The sequence below is a fragment of the Orcinus orca genome, chromosome 1 (genome assembly GCF_937001465.1).
Source record: "Orcinus orca chromosome 1, mOrcOrc1.1, whole genome shotgun sequence".
Classification (NCBI taxonomy): Eukaryota; Metazoa; Chordata; class Mammalia; order Artiodactyla; family Delphinidae; genus Orcinus; species Orcinus orca.
This window is the reverse complement of record NC_064559.1, coordinates 51,965,715-51,984,200: the sequence shown is the minus strand read 5'-3', so window position 1 is coordinate 51,984,200 and position 18,486 is coordinate 51,965,715. Positions and strand designations below refer to the sequence as shown.

At 38.8% G+C, this 18,486-nt stretch overlaps 1 protein-coding gene across 7 annotated transcripts in view; it reads right to left on the bottom strand.

Annotated features, from left to right (window-relative positions):
* ABL2 (ABL proto-oncogene 2, non-receptor tyrosine kinase) overlaps positions 1 to 18,486 on the bottom strand; it is a 115,842-nt gene that overhangs the window by 15,925 nt on the left and 81,431 nt on the right. For 5 of the 7 annotated variants that reach the window (XM_004269801.3, XM_004269804.3, XM_004269802.3 and 2 more), the window contains exons 2-7: positions 11,021 to 11,083; positions 9,615 to 9,785; positions 5,864 to 6,159; positions 2,540 to 2,812; positions 1,388 to 1,472; positions 165 to 342 (exon numbers count right to left, since the gene is read on the bottom strand). In XM_004269801.3, coding sequence (XP_004269849.1) covers positions 165 to 342; positions 1,388 to 1,472; positions 2,540 to 2,812; positions 5,864 to 6,159; positions 9,615 to 9,785; positions 11,021 to 11,083 — 1,066 coding nt within the window. The remainder of the gene's footprint in view (positions 1 to 164; positions 343 to 1,387; positions 1,473 to 2,539; positions 2,813 to 5,863; positions 6,160 to 9,614; positions 9,786 to 11,020; positions 11,084 to 18,486) is intronic. The other 2 variants (XM_004269803.3, XM_004269805.3) reach the window with 1 other exon arrangement.

The window sequence follows — 18,486 nt, the reverse complement described above, 5'->3', positions numbered from 1 at the left end:
TAGGTTTATAGGAAATGACATTACAATGGTCCCTGTGAAAGAGAAAATTACTTTCCTGAGTTATCTGAAAATTTCTGGGAAGGTTCTCATATTCTTTCCTTTATTTGCATGTCAGGCAAGGCAGCTTCATGGTTAATCATAGGCGATAATCAGGTTTTACACACCTATGGATGAAATTCTTCTTCTCTAAATACTCCATTGCAGAAGAGATCTGAGTGGCCATGTAAAGCAGTACAACTGCAGTCACCTCTTCTCGGTTGCATTCTCGGAGATAATCAAGCAAGTTCCCATAAGGCATGTATTCAGTCACAATGTAAAATGGTGGCTCCAAAGTACATACACCTGATAGTTCAAATAGAGCTTGCTTTATTAGTATATATTCAAACACTCCAAACCACTTTGGCAAGAAAAATGGACAATTTTTAAAGTCTAGTTCAGCCGTAATCTTTTCCTTTCTTGCCATGTCATTCTCTAAAAATAATGCAGCGAAGTTAAGAAGCTGGCTGATTGGAAGTCTCTGCTTCCATTGATATCACACTCTGGAAATTCACATGCATTTTGAGTATATGCCTGTTTGAGCAAAAGCAGTTACTTGTATTAATTCCATAAGGGGTCAGGACTACTGATACTTCTAGAGTTCTGTACATGCCCACAATTCCCATCCTCAACTGCATGCAAACAATGTTTATCTAAAAGTAATAGCAATTGTGCATATGTTGAAGGCTGTGTGAGCCCAGACTGTAATAATGCTTTTTAAAAAGATTATAACTGTTTCCATAGTTAAGGATTTCACTAATACATGGAGGACTCCTTGTAAAAAACCAAAAGAAACTACTTCCTTTGGGATAGTTTGGTGCAATGAACACCTGAAGAAAGTGGCCCTATTTTTAAAAGGCAATGGTTTCAGTCAAAGGTTTCTCTGTGATCTGAATAGGTGAGAAGCCAATCTATCACAGCACAGCACTTTCTGCTTGTAAAGGTAAACTGATGGGCGGTCACAATTTTTCATCTTAGTCCTTTGCTTAATGCCTCTTTATGACTATGATAAAAGAAGGACTTTAATCATAGACCTTTGCTTAATGCCTGTTTATTTTGCAAAAACCTTTGGGACAGTTTTTGGTTTAGTATCATTTTGAATGATTCTGAACTTTAGTCTGGGGCAATTACCATAAGCTGGGCAGTTTTATACATTGCAATCAATCCAGGTCACTGTTTGTTGGGTAATTTTTAAACACAGAGACTGCTGATTAAAACAACAACCATTTATTGAAATAGATTTGTACTAGGAGCTTCCACCATGGTGATTCAAAAGAAGGATTTGGAGATAACAGGGTATTGGGGGACAAGTATCTGTGAAGAAACCTATGGTTCAGGCAAGCGTCCTCACCTAGTAGTTGTACCAGATTAGGATGCTTGATTTCCTTCATCACTGCAGCTTCTTTTAGGAATTCCTCCACCTCCATAGTATCTTCCTGGAAAGGGGGGAAGATAAGAAAGAAAAAGAGGAAAGGGACAAGCCCCATCTTAATCATTTGAGTCAACTCACAATCCTAAAACTTCAGCTTTAAAAGGTGGTATCTTTTGAATATTTTAGCACTTACTTCAAGAAATTTTATCACAAAATAATATGCTCTATACAAGTCCAATTAAGAAAATGTCTCCTTGAATTTATGCAGTATTTGAAACTGGAGTAAAATTTAGTAGGGTGAGTAAAACTCAGCAATCATGTCCTATCGTAAGTGAAACACAAAAGACTTGGATAGATAACTCAGTTCTCTGCTAGTTTACTTCCCTAGATACCTCAAGCCTCTGAAAGAGGAGACAACAGTTAGCTGTTTACACATTTATCTTCCTGACAAATTCCCTAAGGAGCAAAGCATATCTGCAAGGCTGTACATACTGTTTCACACTCAGAACAAGCACTTAATAAGTGCTTGCAAAAGAACTGACTACTACTCATAGGTGAAGAGCAGTCCTTTCGAGTGACATGCCAGAGCTACTGAGAGAGAATGGAATGAGTGACAAAACTTGTAATTCGATACCAGGATGCTTAAAGGAGAAAGAGGGTGGCATCAGGAAAAAGATTTCTGTGAATATGAAGAACAAGAAAAAGTGATCTAATCTCATGGAGATGGGAGGAACAAGCAGCAGGGAGATAAAGGACAGAACAAGAAAAGACAGTGCCCATGATTCTCCAACAATGCATGAAGAATTCTGTCCAGCAGGGGTTGTCCTGAGGAAGGAAAGCAGCTTGCTTTGCTTTTATAAGTAATAATGTGCTTCTAACCTCCCACCAAGACCTACATCAACAGCCTCCAGAGACAAACCTTCCCCACATGTGGATTTCACTGCATTTCAGTGAATAATCTGCCCCTGCATTGTCAGCAACGGCACCAGGGTTAATCATCACAATTTGCTGATGTGCTTGGCACCAGTGGGTGGAAAGCATTCCAAAGCTAAAGAAGGGCAAGCTGATATTTCCAAGTGATTCAGCACAAAAGAAAAAGATGCCTGAAAACTGTAATTCTCAGCAACCCACCTTCAATGTTTTCACAGCAACCGTAAGGCTATATTTCTTCCAGACGCCAACGTAAACCTCTCCATACTGACCACCCCCAAGTTTGTGCTTCATGGTAATATCTGTTCGTTCCATTTCCCATTTGTCATGGATAGGGGACACACCGTAGACTGTAGGCTTATTACACTTGGGTGCTGGGTAGTGTAGTGTTGTTACCAGTCCATCAGCCACTGTGGAGTGATGGTGAACAAGCTCGGCCAAGGTGCTAAAGCGGCTCTCAGCAGTTACATAAACCTGGTGAGGAGAGTGGAGAAAAGCTAAACCAACCTAAAAGAGGTCATTATTTCACTGGTCTTAAGATACGAAAATAAGCAGCACTATTCACAATAGCCAAGACATGGAAACAACCTAAATGTCCATTGACAGATGAATGCATAAAGAAAATGTGGTACCTATATACAATGGAATACTATTTGGCCATAGAAAAGAACACAATAATGCCATTTCTAGCAACATGGATGCGACTAGAGATTATCATACTAAGTGAAGTAAGTCAGAAGGAGAAAGACAAATACCGTATGATATCACTTATATGTGGAATCTAAAATATGACATAAATGAACTTATTTCTGAAATAGCAACAGAATCACAGACATAGAGAACAGACTGGTGGTTGCCAAGTGGAGGGGACTGGGGGAGGGATGGAGTGGGAGGTTGAGGTTAGCATATGTAAGATTTATATATAGAATGGATAAACAACAAGGTCCTATTGTATAGCACAGGGAACTATATTCAATATCTTATGATAAAACATAATGGAAAAGAATATAAAAAAACAATGTCGATATATATATAACTGAATCACTTTGCTGTACAGCAGAAATTAACACAACATTATATACCAATTATACTTCAGTTTTAAAAATACTGATTAATAAAATATGAAAATAAGGAATTATCTTATTGAGGTAAATGGAAGAATTAAACCATGATGGCAGGGAGAAACAGAACTTCAGTTTAATCTCATTTAAACCACTCTTCCTATGGTTCCTAAAGTAGCTCTAGTCTTGAGGGAGAAAAGCTTCCAAAATCTCTCTCTGGATCATCAAGATCACTGGTCTTCAAATATTTTTATGCAAAAAGACTACGGAACCCAAATATATAAGATAAAGGAAGAGAAACGCCGATTAAAGTAGGTAAGAGGGGACTGGCTTCCTGTAAAAATTTATGAAATACCACCTCAGAATCTTGCACAGAACATAATTTGAAAAACACTGATTTCAGTTTTTTTGGTAGGGAGAGGGTATTCAAATATCTTATAATTTTTATTTCATTAAGATGTGCTTTTGAGTGTCTAGGCCGTTTTACAAAAAGCCACAATTTTATTTCAGAGTTGTTAACAAAATAGTAGTTAATTTGTGATAAGCAGTAAGAAGTATAAAGTAAGATAGCACTCTTTGGGCCTTATCTCCCAAGGGAGCTTGCTTATTTTTAAAAAAAGAAATTTCTAGTGTATACAGAAGAGTATACAATTAATAAATGGAGAATTGATGATTTCTATAAAGTGAACTCACCCATGTAAACATCTCCCACATGGAGCATTATAATATTACCAGCACCCAGAAGCCTCCCTCGTGCCCTCCCAGCTATTTACCCCTGCAAATGTAACCACTCTGCTGACTTCTAACACCTTAGATTAGCTTTGCCTGCTTGTGAACTATACCTATACAAATGGAATCACACAATAAGTAGTTTTGTGCCTGCTTTCTTTCACACTCAACTTTTTTTGTGTGATATAATTCATATATAACACCATAAAATTCATGATTTCAAGTGTACAATACAGCGTTTTTCAATATATTCACTGGTTGTCCAACCACTACCACTATCTAATTCCCGAACATTTTCATCACCCTACAAAAGAACCCCATACCCATTAGCAGTCATTCCCACTCCCCTCATCCCCATCCCTTGGCAATCACTAACCCCTTCCGCTCAGCTTTATGTGTATGAGATTCATCTATGACAGGGGTCAGCAAACTTTTCTAGAGGACCAGATAGTAAATATTTTAGGCTTGTGGCCATAGCGTCTCTGTCATTACTCAAATCTGCCGTAATATTGAGAAAGCAGCCATAGACAATACATAAACAAATGGGTGTATCTATATTCCAATAAAATTTTATTTACAAAAGTAGGCAGCTGGTGGGTCACAGTTTTTCCTGAGAGTGTGTGTAGCAGTACTATGTTAAGTTTGTTGTTGTACGAGATTCCATTTTATGAATATACCACAATGTATTAATTCATTCTACTGTGGTTAGACAGTTGGGTGTTTCTAGTTTCTGACTACTATAAATAATGCTGCTGTGAACATTCTTGTACATGTCTTCTGTACACATATGCACTCATTTCTATTGGGTATACAACCAGAAGTAGATCTGTTGAGTCTCTCTTATATCATCACTTATCTGATTCTATTTGGTTTCATCAAGAAAAAATACGTCTGTAAGGTGATGCAAAAGAGAAAGAAAATTAATAACTTACTATCTCCTACTTTTTACCAGCCATTATGTTTTATGGAAATTATCTTACTGAATCCTCACAAGAATCCAATAATATGGGATGGGAAACTGAGGCTTAAGTAAGGTCACAACGTTAATAAATGATGGAGTTACCCAGCAAACCAGATCTGCTTGCTTTAAAGCCTGTGTGCTTTTCCCCTACTATGCATATCACAAAGAGAGAAAGAGTGGAAGAAACAATTCAATCTAAATTTACTGTTCAACAGAAGAACTGACATAAGCCTATACTTTACCATTTATAAAGTAAAACAGTTCCATTCTAATATGGCCATTTCTATATGGTTGGCCTTTCTAACATATAAACTGCTAAATGACTGATTGAAATATTTATATTAACATACATTAATGATCAACATCAGTCTCAGAAGCCTAAATTCTTACTCGGTAAACTTTCTGGTAGAGATCATTATAATTTTCATAGATACAAGGTTTAATTTATAAATTCTACATAATGTACTGGATGCATATATGCATACTTATACACTGATGATGATGATAACAGTTAACTTATACAGCTGTTTTCTTCATTCTTCACCTTCAAATCTAGCTCATCATTAAACTATTAACATAATACTGTTTTTAATTTCCATTACCATATTCTTTTGAAAAGAGTAAGCTCTCTCTCACATGCCAAATAGCTCAAACTCACGTCAGTGATTAGTTTATTTCATATCAGACATAAAAACTATATTCTTTAGTCGTTCTGAATACTGTTTCTAAAGAGCAGCCAGTCCACACCTAGAGGTGGCTGCCAGCCAGTCTTACCTTGCCATCTGTGGTGGTATTGATCCTGTAGTGATACACACGCCCCTCATACCTGAGCGAGATTGACAGCTGCCCAGGGCTGCTCTCACTTTCTCGCACCAGGAAGCTGCCATTGATTAGACTGCTGAGTAGATACTCTGCTGCACTGCGAGACACAGGTCCATGGTACCAGGAGTGTTTCTCCAGGCTGTTCACTGGGGTGATGTAGTTGCTTGGCACCCAGCCTTGGCCATTCTTAGAGCGAACTTCACTCCACTCACCATTCTGGTTGTAACCAAGGACTCGTAGCTTTTCACCTGGCCAGGAGGTCATCACAGAATGAAAGAAAACATGTTAAGACTACCTCAAATGGAAGCAGTCTACTGTCAAACTTAAAACTCACTGAAAAATGAATCAAGAACTTTTAAGCCAACAAAATTTTTAAAAATAATGAAAACTTGGCTGTCACCATAGCCTGATTGATATCTTTAGCTCATAGCTTAAACAAAAGCAGCATAGTTAAGAGATGGTTTTCTGACATTACCTACAGAGTTTTAAAGGTTTTTAACCAGAAACTCCATGTATGCAACTAAGGTAGCATACAAAGATAAAAAGGTTATTCAAATGTCTGGAAAATGACACAGTCTCACTCTTCAAAAAAATGAAATTAATTTTTTCCTCAAAACAGTCTGTCAGGGAATGTATCTTATATATGGTTCAGTGTTAACCACAATCAAGGATTAGGGATAAGACATGTAAAATACAAAGTTACTTCTAAATTTCAGTTGGCACAAAGGCTACAAAAACCATCAATGTAAAAAAAACAAAGAACAAAAAGGAACCGACCACAGAGCTTTCAGCAACATTTTCAGAAAGAAAAGTACTTGGAGGTGGAGGTGGGCAGTGAGGACTCCCGAAGCACAATCTTTTCCAGGACTCAAGTTTTAAAACAGAATTTCCCAATTTCCCTCCCATTCCCCATGATGAATTAATCACCCCTATCTGCTCCTCTCAAATTAGTGTGCAGCAAAGGGAAGCTGAGTCTGAAGTTGGAACCCAAGACACAAGTGACTCGGAGTTATCTTTGCTATCAACTTCAATGTCCTTGATCTAATAAAGCTGTGAACATCAACTTTAGACTCCCCAAACATACACCCTGCCCCTGTACTTGCAGCACAGGCAAAACAGGGAAGGTGAAAGAGGTATCATTAGTGATAAATAACTTAAAGAATCCTTATAAGGCCTTAGGCTCCCATATCTGAGAGATGCAAGCTTTCCTATAGAGTTCCAGAGCAATCAAAAGCATATGGCTCAGTAATTATCAGGCAAAGGCTGTTGAGGAACAACTCAAAATTACTATTCTGGCAGCCATCTAACTTTTTTCAGCAGTCTACAGAAATGTTTGTCATAGGATAACTTTCTATTAGCCCCTACCACCTCACCCAAGACCCTGGGATGTGAGACATTTCAATGAGAAAAAACATGAGTATATGCATGTGCACATGCACACACACACATACAAAAAATATATATACATATAGGTATATAGTAGTGTACGGGCATGTGGTGGTGGAAATGCATGTGTACTGATAAATACTCCCCAACCATATCTGCAGAGGAAAAAAAATCTTACTGCTGCCAGAAAAGCTAAATAAGACTTGTCAGTCTGTAGTTTTTCTCCACTACTCTAAGAGAATGAGAATTACAGACTAAGTTCTTTACCAAGTACATTACTGTTGCTTCCTTACAAAGAAATGATAATGACATGTCATCATAATCAGGATACAGTCAAACTCCCTAGGTTTTTGGTTGTTTGTTTTTCTCTTTTTAGCAGTTAGGAGGAGAATTTTCCACTCTGGAAGTTTTGAATACCATGGAAATTGACAATGGATATAAACATTGGCCCTATTGCCAGAGGAATCCTGGGAGAACTTTGTTTTTTAATTCAAGCAAAATACCATCTTTGAAGAAGGAACTAAAACAAGTATTGCTATTTTATTTTTAAAATATTTTTCTTATCTTTTAAAATCATAAATTAGCTTTAGCATGACATTGTTTTATATTAATAAGAACCTGGATAAAAACCTGGCATTTCGTAGGTTTTAAAAGAAATCACTGTTGGTCATAAGATAATGGGAATCACACTTCTTGGGCTGCACACTAGTAGTTGCCATTACTGGTAACTGATGAATCAACAGGCTTTCTTTATCAATGTTTCCTTGGTGACTGAGCTATCTTGGAAAATAACTGACATGAAAATTATATTTAGGAAAGAATGTTCTGAGTCTTCACTTCACCAACTTCTCCACTGAAGCATCTTAAGGTAAAAGAGTGTGTTGTAGCCCAAAGAGACTACCTACCACGCAGTATAAAATGCTTTTGAAGTCCTTTGTTTTATCCTAAACCTCTGTGTAAAATTTTCCTCCCATCATAAAACACAGCCCCCCACACATGTACAAATACCATCACCAACCTGCTGCCCCCAAAACTACCCAAAATCTTTAAGTAAATTGATGTTAGGAGATAATAATGCGCTTTACTTTTCTTGTACTTTTGAAACCTCCTTGCACATGTACCTCTGGGAGATACCTATACCCCAGTTTGAGAAACTCAGTTTTAAGGATTTCTGTTTTTGAAGAATCTGGCTGGATTTTAAAAATTGATGTATATAAAAATTTTATTTTAACGGTAACATTCCTTGAGTGAAGACCTGTCTTCTTAATTTGGTATATGCACTCCCATTTAATACCTCATTCTGAACCCTTACAAATAAAAAGAATATGTTCGACAAATAATCACTGAAGTTACATTTTCATGTAGCTAAAAATTATCCTGAATCTTATTTTTTCCCAGTAGGAAGCTTTCATAAATGAAAAGACAAGAAAAGATTAAGCAGATTAGCAATCCAACTCACGTACACAATAAGAATGTCCTATACTATTTCCTTCTCAAAACAGTTTCACTTTTTCTGTCCTTGTTCAAAAAACCAATAATGGTTGGTTTTACCTGGACATGTTCTCGATGTTCCCTTTGATAAGAATTTACTACTGAAAATAAACTACTACTCTGTTGAGAGTGTTACTACTATAGAAACCCTTCCTACTAGTCCTTTCACTAACCCATATAAACACAAATGAGAGGTAAGTTGTCTAGGCCAGTGCTACTCAAAGCAGGTCCACAACAAGATGCTTGTGCCAGAATGTGAATCACTGGATTACTTTCTTCCTGCTGAAAGTCTTGTTCCAAAAAAGGAAAATGTCAGCTGAACTAAATAATAAATAGTGTACTTAGCAATGTAGTTGTTTTACGTTTTGAGTGAAAGTTCTTAATCTCAGTGCAGACTGGTAACGAATGGTTCTCAAGTAGGCAGTCAGTCCACGAACAACACTTAAAGTAGCACTGGGGTCTGGCAACATGTCATCTTAGCCACAGTCCAGTGAGAAGAGGTGTACGGTAAACCTTACCTTTGTGGCAGGTGAATGCTGGCATATTACGTATAGTACAGAATTCTGAGAATGAGTAAAGTCTATGTATATATCGTGTGGTGTTTTTTCTAAAGTACTTCGTCTCATTTTAGCCTTAATAAAAATCCTATAAAGTAAATAAAGTGGCATTATCCCCTACACAGGTTTAAAAAAAAAGAATGAACCAAAGGTATCTGGGCCCAAATTGCCTAGCTAATTTTAGTCAGAGGCAGAATCTAGAATACACCCTTTATTTCTTAACCACTAATAAAAACTGAAAAGTGAGAGGATGTTACATAGAAGCTCACCTTTAGTGATACTCAGTGTGTTATCACCACTTGCTACGAAATCATAAAGTGCAACAAAAAGATTAGGGTCACTCTCAGTGGCTCCAAGCAAGTTCTCCTTGGAGCTCCACCTGATGGCTTCATTCAGGGCCTGGGGTTCAATATCACAACCATAGGGGCGGTGCAAGGCTTCTGAAAGACATAAAGAGAAAGGAGTTCACAGGAAGTCCAGGAGATGGAAATTCATTTGAATTCAGTACATACACAATATTTTAGCTGCTGGCATTATACTGATGGCTCCAGGGTGGAACAAAACTGTTCACATAGTTGTGGAGTCATAAAGAAAGAGCAAAATAGCACCATCTCCTAAGCAGGAGAGAAGTCTACTTGTTGAAAATACAACAAGATAGAGAAAAGAACACAAAACGAGCATTTAGCTGTTATCTGCATTAACCAAAATCAGAAATAAATGAATAGGAAAGGCACAGTTTCCTCAAAATAAAAAAAGAAATCTCAAAAAGAAATGGCAGTTCATTTTATAAAACACACAAGATATTTTGTCTAGGTGACAGTGGTTTTAAGAAGGAATAGTTATGTTTTATAAGTCCTCCCAAAGTACCTTTCTCCCCTTACTCTCTACATATAAAACAAATTGTGGAAAAGATAACAGAGATCTTAAGAAATATGTACAGATTGTATTAATCCAGACCTTCCATTTACATATAGAAAATTACAGAAATAGTGCTTTTAGAAAAAAATCCTAAAATTATCTATTAAATAACAGAAAAATATTTTGGTTTAATACAAAATATTTTTGGCATCCCAAAATACCTTTGTGTTACCATGCACTGTCTATAATGTAACAGCTTTCAACTGTTAACTGTTCTAATGAAAAAAATTTTTTACCCTATTTTCTTTTCCTAAGTGGTACATTTTTATAAAATAACTAACTTAGGGCTCTAGAAAATACTGCCAGCAGTGGACATGATTTATTGAGTTTCTATCATGTGTACTGGTTGAAGCCTTGTAACACCTGGTTTCTTCCTCAAGGCATTGTGGTTCTTAGATTTAGTTATACTACACAAACAGGTGATCCCTATACCATCTTAGTTAAAGATCACCTGCTTCTCACAGTTCAGGATGATTATACAAAAAATACACTCATCTTTCAGTAGCAATGTTCTTAATCACTAAAAACTGGTTTTTGTGGCAATCTGCCACTATCCAACTGCCTCTGTCATAAAAACAACACTTTTCTAGTATGTCTCTCTCTCCCTCTCCTTCCACTCATTTTTAATTTAAACTTGGTTTTATCATACATGAAGAAGAAAAACCCTTGAATCTGTGATTTTATTTCTTTTCCAATCCATTCCCTCCTCTGCTTCTGTACTGCCAATGTCTTAGTTCAGATTCCCATCATCTCTCACCTGGACTACTGCCTCCAGTCTTGTCTCCCTCAAATCCATCCTCCACACAGCTGGCAAAGTGATCTATTTAAAACAAAAATTTGACCATGTCACTCTTAAAATTCTTTAATAGTTCACCATCAAGCTAAAATCTCTTTAACATGGCCTACAAGGTCTCTTATTATCAGATCTCTACCTATTCCTCCAGCTTCACCTCTCCCCCATTCCACATCTCAAATTTTACATCTGAACATACACCACGATGCTTCCTACCTTTTTGCCTTTGTTCACATAGTCCTATCTACCTAGAATGCGAACTCATTCCACCCTTTTTTTTTGACTGGCTGACTTCTATTTTTTTTTTTTTTTTTTGCCGTACGCGGGCCTCTCACTGTTGTGGCCTCTCCCGTTGCGGAGCACAGGCTCTGGACGCGCAGGCTCAGCGGCCATGGCTCACGGGCCCAGCCGCTCCGCAGCATGTGGGATCTTCCCGGACTGGGGCACGAACCCGTGTCCCCTGCATTGGCAGGCGGACTCTCAACCACTGAGCCACCAGGGAAGTCCTATTCATTTTATTGATATGACACTCAACTCCAATATAATCTCCGCTTGGAAGCCTCACATGCTCCTCCTCCCTGTGCTCACAAAAGCATTACACTTGCTGCAGTAACACCTCCTATCTTTATCCTCAATTTATGTTCGTCTCCCCAACTTCACAATGTGCTCCCTGGCATAAGAACTGTATCTCTTTTCTAGCAAGAGTCACATAATATGTGTTCAGTAACTGTTGACTGAATGAATAAACAAATTACACAAAAATATAAGTGACAGGAAACAGTGAGATGCCTTTTAAACTTAAAATAGCATTAACCAATGTTTTTAAAATGACTTCATAACCATCTGTATCATATAGGCAGAAATTCCTCTTATAGGTTGGATGTTCTTCTAACAGTTTATTTCACTTCTTCACATTCCTTCCTCCTCTTAAAAAGAGTATATTTTAAAAATTTCACAGCTAATTAAATTGTTTTACATTAAGAATGTTACAACAAATCTGAAGATATGTCCATATGTCCTGAAAAGTTAATTTGAAATAGATTACCTTGCTTCTTGTTTAAATGCAGAATTATAGTGAATAGGAACAGCTGTATTATATATACTAAGATAACAAATTAGGATTACCAAACAAACAAAATACTATATCATATAAAACATGCTTCAAACTGGTCTCAGGTACTATGTTTTTCTCCATTCTAATGAAATATTATCTACTCTAATGGAATTTCCATTGGGCTACTTTATTAAAATGAAAAGAATTGCCGAAAAGAAGTACAGAGAATATTCTAATATTTTTTAGGTTCTATACTGAATATCACATGTTCCATCCACAATGATAAATGTTTCTTGCCAGTGATAGTGGTAACACATTACAATGTTTTATGATTATTATTTGGTTTAATGATTGTCAAACAGTTCAAGTATATTTCCTTCTTTTTAGATAAAAGAAAGTGCCCCTTGTTTGACATTATAAGAGGAATAAAAATCAAGGGCAAGATACACCAGAAATACATCTACGCGTGGAACAACAACTACGGAGCACCTACTGAACGCTGGCAGAAGACCTCAGACCTCCCAAAAGGCAAGGAACCCCCCACGTACCTGGTTAGGGCAAAAGAAAAAACTAAACAGAGACAAAAGGATAGGGACGGGTCCTGCAATAGCGGGAGAGAGCTGTGAAGGAGGAAAAGTGTCCACACACTAGGAAGCCCCTTCGCGGGTGGAGACTTCGGGAGGCGGAGTGGGGGAGCTTGGGAGCCGCGGAGGAGAGCACAGCAACAGGGGTGCGGAGGGCAAAGCGGACAGATTCCAGCGCAGAGGATCGGGCCGACCGGCACTCACCAGCCGAGAGGCTTGTCTGCTCGCCCGCCGGGGCGGGCGGGACTGGGAGCTGAGGCTCCGGCTTTTGTCGGAGCGCCGGGAGAGAACTGAGGTTGGCGGCGTGAACACAGCCTGCAGGGCGTTGGTGCGCCGCGGCTGGCCGGGAGAGAGTCCGGGGAGGGGTCTGGACCTGCCGAAGAGGCAAGAGACTTTTACGTCCCTTTTTGTTTCCTGGTGCACGAGGAGAGGGGATTAAGAACGCTGCTTGAGAGAGCTCCAGGGACGGGCGCGAGCCGCGGCTAGGAGTGCGGAGACCAGAGACGGACATGGGACGCTAAGGCCGCTGCTGCCGCCGCCAGGAGGCCTGTGTGCGAACACAGGTCACTAGCCACACGCCCTTCCGGGGAGCCTGTGCAGCCCGCCACTGCCAGGGTCCGGGGATCCAGGGACGGCTCCCCCGGGAGAGCGCACGGCGCGCCTCAGGCTGCAGCGTCACGCGGGCCTCTGCCGCTGCAGGCCCGCCCCGCACTCCGTGACCCTCCCTACCCCCCGGCCTGGGTGAGCCAGAGCCTCCGAATCAGCGGCTCCTTTAACCCCGTCCTGTCTGAGCAAAGAACAGACGCCCTCCGGCGACCTACACGCACAGGCGGGGCCAAATCCAAAGCTGAGCCCCTGGGAACTGTGAGAACAAAGAAGAGAAAGGGAAATCTCTCCCAGCAGCCTCAGAAGCAGCGGATTAAAGCTCCACAATCAACTTGATATACGCTGCATCTGTGGAATACCTGAATAGACAACGAATCATCCCAAATTAAGGAGCCCTGTGGATGAAAGGCTCTTGGTGCTGCAGCCAGGACTCAGTGCTGTGCCTCTGAGGTGGGAGAGCCAACTTCAGGACACTGGTCCACAAGAGGCCTCCCAGCTGCACATAATATCAAACAGCAAAAATCTCCGAGAGATCTCCATCTCAACGCCAGCACCCAGCTTCACTCAACGACCAGCAAGCTACAGTGCTGGACATCCTATGCCAAACAACTAGCAAGACAGGAACACAACCCCACCCATTAGCAGAGAGGCTGCCCAAAATCATAATAAGTCTACAGACACCCCAAAACACACCACCAGACGTGGACCTGCCCACCAGAAAGACAAGATCCAGCCTCATACACCAGAACACAGGCACTAGTCCCCTCCACCAGGAAGCCTACACAACCCACTGAACCAACCTTAGCCACTGGGGACAGACACAAAAAACAACAGGAACTACGAACCTTCAGCCTGCAAAAAAAAAAAAAAGGAGACCCCAAACACAGTAAGATAAGCAAAATGAAAAGACAGAAAAACACACAGCAGATGAAGGAGCAAGATAAAAACCCACCAGACCTAACAAATGAAGAGGAAATAGGCAGTCTACCTGAAAAAGAATTCAGAATAATGATAGTAAGGTTGATCCGAAATCTTGGAGATAGAATGGACAATAGAATGGACAAACTGCAAGAATCAGTTAACAAGGACCTAGAAGAACTAAAGATGAAACAAGCAACGATGAACAACACAATAAATGAAATTAAAAGTACTCTAGATGGGATCAATAGCAGAATAACTGAGGCAGAAGAACGGATAAGTGACCTGGAAGATAAAATAGTGGAAATAACTACTGCAGAGCAGAATAAAGAAAAAAGAATGAAAAGAACTGAGGACAGTCTCAGAGACCTCTGGGACAACATTAAACACACCAACATTCGAATTATAGGGGTTCCAGAAGAAGAAGAGAAAAAGAAAGGGACTGAGAAAATATTTGAAGAGATTATAGTTGAAAACTTCCCTAATATGGGAAAGGAAATAGTTAATCAAGTCCAGGAAGCACAGATAGTCCCATACAGGATAAATCCAAGGAGAAATACGCCAAGACACATATTAATCAAACTGTCAAAAATTAAATACAAAGAAAACATATTAAAAGCAGCAAGGGAAAAACAACAAATAACACACAAGGGAATCCCCATAAGGTTAACAGCTGATCTTTCAGCAGAAACTCTGCAAGCCAGAAGGGAGTGGCAGGACATATTGAAAGTGTTGAAGGAGAAAAACCTGCAACCAAGATTACTCTACCCAGCAAGGATCTCATTCAGATTTGATGGAGAAATTAAAACCTTTACAGACAAGCAAAAGCTGAGAGAGTTCAGCACCACCAAACCAGCTCTACAACAACTGCTAAAGGAACTCCTCTAGGCAAGAAACACAAAAGAAGGAAAGGACCTACAATAACGAACCCAAAACAATTAAGAAAATGGGAATAGGAACACACATATCGATAATTACCTTAAATGTAAATGGACTAAATGCTCCCACCAAAAGACACAGATTGGCTGAATGGATACAAAAACAAGACCCATATATTTGCTGTCTACAAGAGACCCACTTCAGACCTAGAGACACATACAGACTGAAAGTAAGGGGATGGAAAAAGGTATTTCATGCAAATGGAAACCAAAAGAAAGCTGGAGTAGCAATTCTCATATGAGACAAAATAGACTTTAAAACAAAGACTATTAGAAGAGACAAAGAAGGACACTACATAATGATCAAGGGATCGATCCAAGAGGAAGATATAACAATTGTAAATATTTATGCACCCAACATAGGTGCACCTCAATACATAAGGCAAATACTGACAACCATAAAAGGGGAAATCAACAGTAACACATTCATAGTAGGGGACTTTAACACCCCACTTTCACCAATGGACAGATCATCCAAAATGAAAATAAATAAGGAAACACAAGCTTTAAATGATACATTAAACGAGATGGAGTTAATTGATATTAATAGGACATTCCATCCAAAAACAACAGAATACACATTTTTCTCAAGTGCTCATGGAACATTCTCCAGGATAGATCATATCTTGGGTCACAAATCAAGCCTTGGTAAATTTAAGAAAATTGAAATTGTATCAAGTATCTTTTCTGACCACAATGCCATGAGACTAGATATCAATTACAGGAAAAGATCTGTAAAAAATACAAACACATGGAGGCTAAACAATACACTACTTAATAATGAAGTGATCACTGAAGAAATCAAGGAGGAAATCAAAAAATACCTAGAAACAAATGACAATGGAGACACAACGACCCAAAACCTGTGGGATGCAGCAAAAGCAGTTCTAAGGGGGAAGTTTATAGCAATACAAGCCCACCTTAAGAAGCAGGAAACATCTCGAATAAACAACCTAACCTTGCACCTCAAGCAATTAGAGAAAGAAGAACAAAAAACCCCAAAGCTAGCAGAAGGAAAGAAATCATAAAAATCAGATCAGAAATAAATGAAAAAGAAATGAAGGAAACAATAGCAAAGATCAATAAAACTAAAAGCTGGTTCTTTGAGAAGATAAACAAAATAGATAAACCACTAGCCAGACTCATCAAGAAAAAAAGGGAGAAGACTCAAATCAATAGAATTAGAAATGAAAAAGGAGAGGTAACAACTGACACTGCAGAAATAAAAGAGATCATGAGACATTACTACAAGCAACTCTATGCCAATAAAATGGACAATCTGGAAGAAATGGACAAATTCTTAGAAATGCACAACCTGCCAAGACTGAATCAGGAAGAAATAGAAAATATGAACAGACCAATCACAAGCACTGAAATTGAAACTGTGATTAAAAATCTTCCAACAAAGAAAAGCCCAGGACCAGATGGCTTCACAGGCGAATTCTATCAAACATTTAGAGAAGAGCTAACACCTATCCTTTTCAAACTCTTCCAAAATATAGCAGAGGGAGGAACACTGCCAAACTCCTTCTACGAGGCCACCATCACCTTGATACCAAAACCAGACAAGGATGTCACAAAGAAAGAAAACTACAGGCCAATATCACTGATGAACATAGATGCAAAAATCCTCAACAAAATACTAGCAAACAGAATCCAACAGCACATTAAAAGGATCATACACCATGATCAAGTGGGGTTTATTCCAGGAATGCAAGGATTCTTCAATATACGCAAATCTATCAATGTGATAAACCATATTAACAAACTGAAGGAGAAAAACCATATGATCATCTCAATAGATGCAGAGAAAGCTTTTGACAAAATTCAACACCCATTTATGATAAAAACCCTGCAGAAAGTAGGCATAGAGGGAACTTTCCTCAACATAATAAAGGCCATATATGACAAGCCCACAGCAAACATCATCCTCACTGGTGAAAAACTGAAAGCATTTCCACTAAGATCAGGAACAAGACAAGGTTGCCCACTCTCACCACTCTTATTCAACATAGTTTTGGAAGTTTTAGCCACAGCAATCAGAGAAGAAAAGGAAATAAAAGGAATCCAAATCGGAAAAGAAGAAGTAAAGCTGTCACTGTTTGCAGATGACATGATCCTATACATAGAGAACCCTAAAGATGCTACCAGAAAACTACTAGAGCTAATCAATGAATTTGGTAAAGTGGCAGGATACAAAATTAATGCACAGAAATCTCTGGCATTCCTATATACTAATGATGAAAAATCTGAAAGTGAAATCAAGAAAACACTCCCATTTACCATTGCAACAAAAAGAATAAAATATCTAGGAATAAACCTACCTAAGGAGACAAAAGATCTGTATGCAGAAAATTATAAGACACTGATGAAAGAAATTAAAGATGATACAAATAGATGGAGAGATATACCATGTTCTTGGATTGGAAGAATCAACATTGTGAAAATGACTCTACTACCAAAAGCAATCTATAGATTCAATGCAATCCCTATGAAACTACCACTGGCATTTTTCACAGAACTAGAACAAAAAATTTTGCAATTTGTATGGAAACACAGAAGACCCCGAATAGCCAAAGCAATCTTGAGAACGAAAGAAGGAACTGAAGGAATCAGGCTCCCAGACTTCAGACTATACTACAAAGCTACAGTTATCAAGACGGTATGGTACTGGCACAAAAACAGAAAGATAGATCAATGGAACAGGATAGAAAGCCCAGAGATAAACCCACGCACATATGGTCACCTTATCTTTGACAAAGGAGGCAGAAATGTACAGTGGAGAAAGGACAGCCTATTCAATAAGTGGTGCTGGGAAAACTGGACAGCTACATGTAAAAGTATGAAATTAGATCACTCCCTAACACCATACACAAAAATAAGCTCAAAATGGATTAAAGACCTAAATGTAAGGCCAGAAACTATCAAACTCTTAGAGGAAAACATAGGCAGAACACTCTATGACATAAATCACAGCAAGGTCCTTTTTGACCCACCTCCTAGAGAAATGGAAATAAAAACAAGAGTAAACAAATGGGACCTAATGAAACTTAAAAGCTTTTGCGCAGCAAAGGAAACCATAAAGAAGACCAAAAGACAACCCTCAGAATGGGAGAAAATATTTGCAAATGAAGCAACTGACAAAGGATTGATCTCCAAAATTTATAAGCAGCTCATGCAGCTTAATAACAAAAAAACAAACAACCCAATCCAAAAATGGGCAGAAGACCTAAATAGACATTTCTCCAAAGAAGATATACAGAGTGCCAACAAACACATGAAAGGATGCTCAACATCACTAATCATGAGAGAAATGCAAATCAAAACTAC